At 48.7% G+C, this 2,783-nt stretch overlaps 1 protein-coding gene across 1 annotated transcript in view; it reads right to left on the bottom strand.

Annotated features, from left to right (window-relative positions):
• Positions 1-620, bottom strand: part of LOC102754026 (complement C3-like) — a 37,227-nt gene extending 36,607 nt beyond the window's left edge. Inside the window, 2 exon segments of the mRNA XM_015571130.1 lie at positions 4-98; positions 520-620. Coding sequence (XP_015426616.1) covers positions 4-98; positions 520-590 — 166 coding nt within the window. The 5' untranslated portion in view covers positions 591-620.
• Positions 621-2,783: the final 2,163 nt, after the last annotated feature.

The following is a 2,783-nucleotide window of genomic DNA, read 5'->3' as shown; positions in this document are numbered from 1 at the left end:
TGCCCTTGACAGGAATGTTACCTGTCCCACCGTGGGCCTCCAGCACCACCGTCTCCTCATTCTCCAGCCGCAGGATGTTGGGGGTGATTATGGAGAACCTGTGGGAGGAGTGCAAGAGGTCATCCGAGGGACCCAACATTCCAGCTGCACAGGGGTCTCCACAGTCCCTGGTCTTGCAGGTCCCATCAAACCCTGAACCTCAAAATCAGAGCCAGCAAGTCCCCCAATTATCTAGGTTTACAAACCCATAGTTGGGGAACCCACATACATACTCCTGAAACCCTGATTAGACCCCCAGCTTCATAAACATCCACACACCCCTCTACACAATGCCTGGATTTCACAAACACCCAACCCACAGACTCTCAAAGTCACAGGCAGCCCCATCTATTAGCATTCCAGCCACTAACTCCTCCTCCACAGGCATAATGCACCCTGAATTCTACAAGGACCTGAACCCACAAATGCCCACTTCACCACAGAAGTTGCCTTGCTTGGGGCAGGGTCAGGACTACTCACATGGGGTTCCCCAGGACCAGGGGGAGACTGCTCAGCAGCAGCAGCAGGCTGGGATCTGAGGCAGGCCCCATGGTACAAGGGACAGTGGAATGACAGAGGGACAGAGGGACTGAGGGTTGGAGGGAGAGGACAGGGAGGACTGAGCAGAGGCTGCTGGAGGCCTCCTTTTATCTGGCTCCCGCCTTTCCCGGACTCAGCCCAGCCCTCTACTCCCCATGGCCTCTCCCCTCCCTGGGGCTGCCCCAGATTTCTCAATAACGTTTCCTAAGTTTTTTCATTCCCTTGGCCAGCAAATCCTGGGTAAATAACCTAAGGGCATGTCCTCCTCCAACAGGCGCACAAGTGCCTTCTGCCCTGGCCTTCCTCGGGGGCAAGGCCAGTGAGTGAACAGGGACCTTTCCCTGTTATACCCACATGGTAGTGGAGTTACACTGAGGGCCAGAGACTCTCCCCTACCACCTCAGATATCTGTACCTGGCCCAGTCCAGATTTGTCCATGCACTTATTAACCAAACCCTTCCTAGCAATCCATCTCCACACTGGTAGTTAAAGTCCTACTTCCAGTCTTCCATGCTGGGGTAGGGTCGGGGACAGATTATAGCACAGACACTCCTAGTCCTCTGGAGTGTGATCTCAAATGGAGAAGAAGAACTCTGCTTCTTGGAGGGTCAGAGAAGGATTCTTGAGGGAGGGGACATTTCAGCATGGCTTTGAAGTATGCATAGGAGTTCACTGTCCAGGTGAGCATGTTTTATAGGGCAATGGGAGCCTGGAGCTCCCTTCACCTACTCTTGCCAGGATGCCTGAATAGCTATGATGATTTAAAAAGCAATTTTTGTGGACCATTGCTAGCTTTTGTATTTTTCTTATATTAACATCCTCTTAGGATATTATTATTAAAAAGTATATTTATTTTTTGTGTTAATAGGTAATATATTCATATGATTTAACACCTAAAAGGTAGAAATATATATAGGGAAAATGTAATTTTCCTTCTGGGCCTGTTACCAGCCATCCAGGTCCCATTCATCACCATGTAATAAAGGATCATGATTTCTCTCCACATATATCGTGTGCATTTACAAATGTCCACATGTTGCCGGAATTAATATTGGCATGCTCTACATACAGTCCTTCTAGTCCCCCTGAGTCATACCTTGTTTCTTTATAAACAGCTAGAGACTGTGGATTAGTAGTGCACAGAAAACTTCTCCTTAAAAGGACTGCCTCATTATATTGTGTGAAAGTCACCGGCCTCCAACTGATGGGCAGACTTTCTCAGATTGCAAACCTTACTCTTGCCACTTTGATTAAAAATAGTGGTGGGGTAAGTGGATGCTGCACTGACAGGCTCTCAAGATCAAATTGGAATTACAACTAAAATATGGAAAAACTTACTGAATAATCAACAGAGACTCACTGGAGAGAACCCTGGTAACCGAGGATGGAAAGTGGAGACCACATAGGGAGTGGTAGGAGGCAGGAGGTGCAAAAGGGCTGGCCAGGCTCCCACAGACAGCAACTGAAGTTCCGCAGAGATATCTCAGCTGAGGGTGGGGGATTGTTGGTGGCGGGGGGGCGGCTGGACTACATCCCCAAGCTGGGCCACCCAACTGAGAGCACCACAACTGAGAAGGGTACCTACAGAACATCTGGCTGTGAAAAGCAGTGGGGTTTCTGTCTGACAGGGAGAGAAGGCTAGAAATTTAGGCACCTTCTTAAAGGGCCAATGCCCCAAACTCCCTGTACAGATACTCACCTTGTGCTCTGAAAGAGGAAGGGAATAGTGAACTGAAGCTGTAAGAGCAGAAGCCAGGGTTGGGAGTTCTGGGTTTAGAGGTCAGAATGCAGATACCCCAGTTTTCTTTGCTGAGTAATTACCTTGTGCTACGGAGGTCATCTTTCTCAGGCAGACAACTGCTATCTCAGTGGTTTGGCATGGGGAAAACTATTGGAAAACACTTAGCCCCACAATGTGGTGTTTCTGAGGCTCATTAAAAGAATGATAATAGAGAGAAAACCAAGATGGCAGCATAGGTAAACACCGGAAATTGCTGCCTCGCACAACCACTTCATAAAAACAACTAAAGACAAAACGGACATCATCCAGAACCATAGGAAGGCTGGCTGAGTGGAAAATCTACAACTAGAAGGAAAGAGAAAAGCACACTGAGACTCAGAGGAGGTGTGGTGTGGAAGTAAAGTGCAGAGGTATGAGGGCGCATGCGGAAAGGGCTGGCAACTGAGGATGCGGCAGTCTTTTG

The sequence above is a fragment of the Myotis davidii genome, unplaced genomic scaffold, assembly GCF_000327345.1.
Source record: "Myotis davidii unplaced genomic scaffold, ASM32734v1 scaffold3548, whole genome shotgun sequence".
In the NCBI taxonomy this organism is placed as follows: domain Eukaryota; kingdom Metazoa; phylum Chordata; class Mammalia; order Chiroptera; family Vespertilionidae; genus Myotis; species Myotis davidii.
This window is presented reverse-complemented; position numbering and strand designations above follow the sequence as displayed.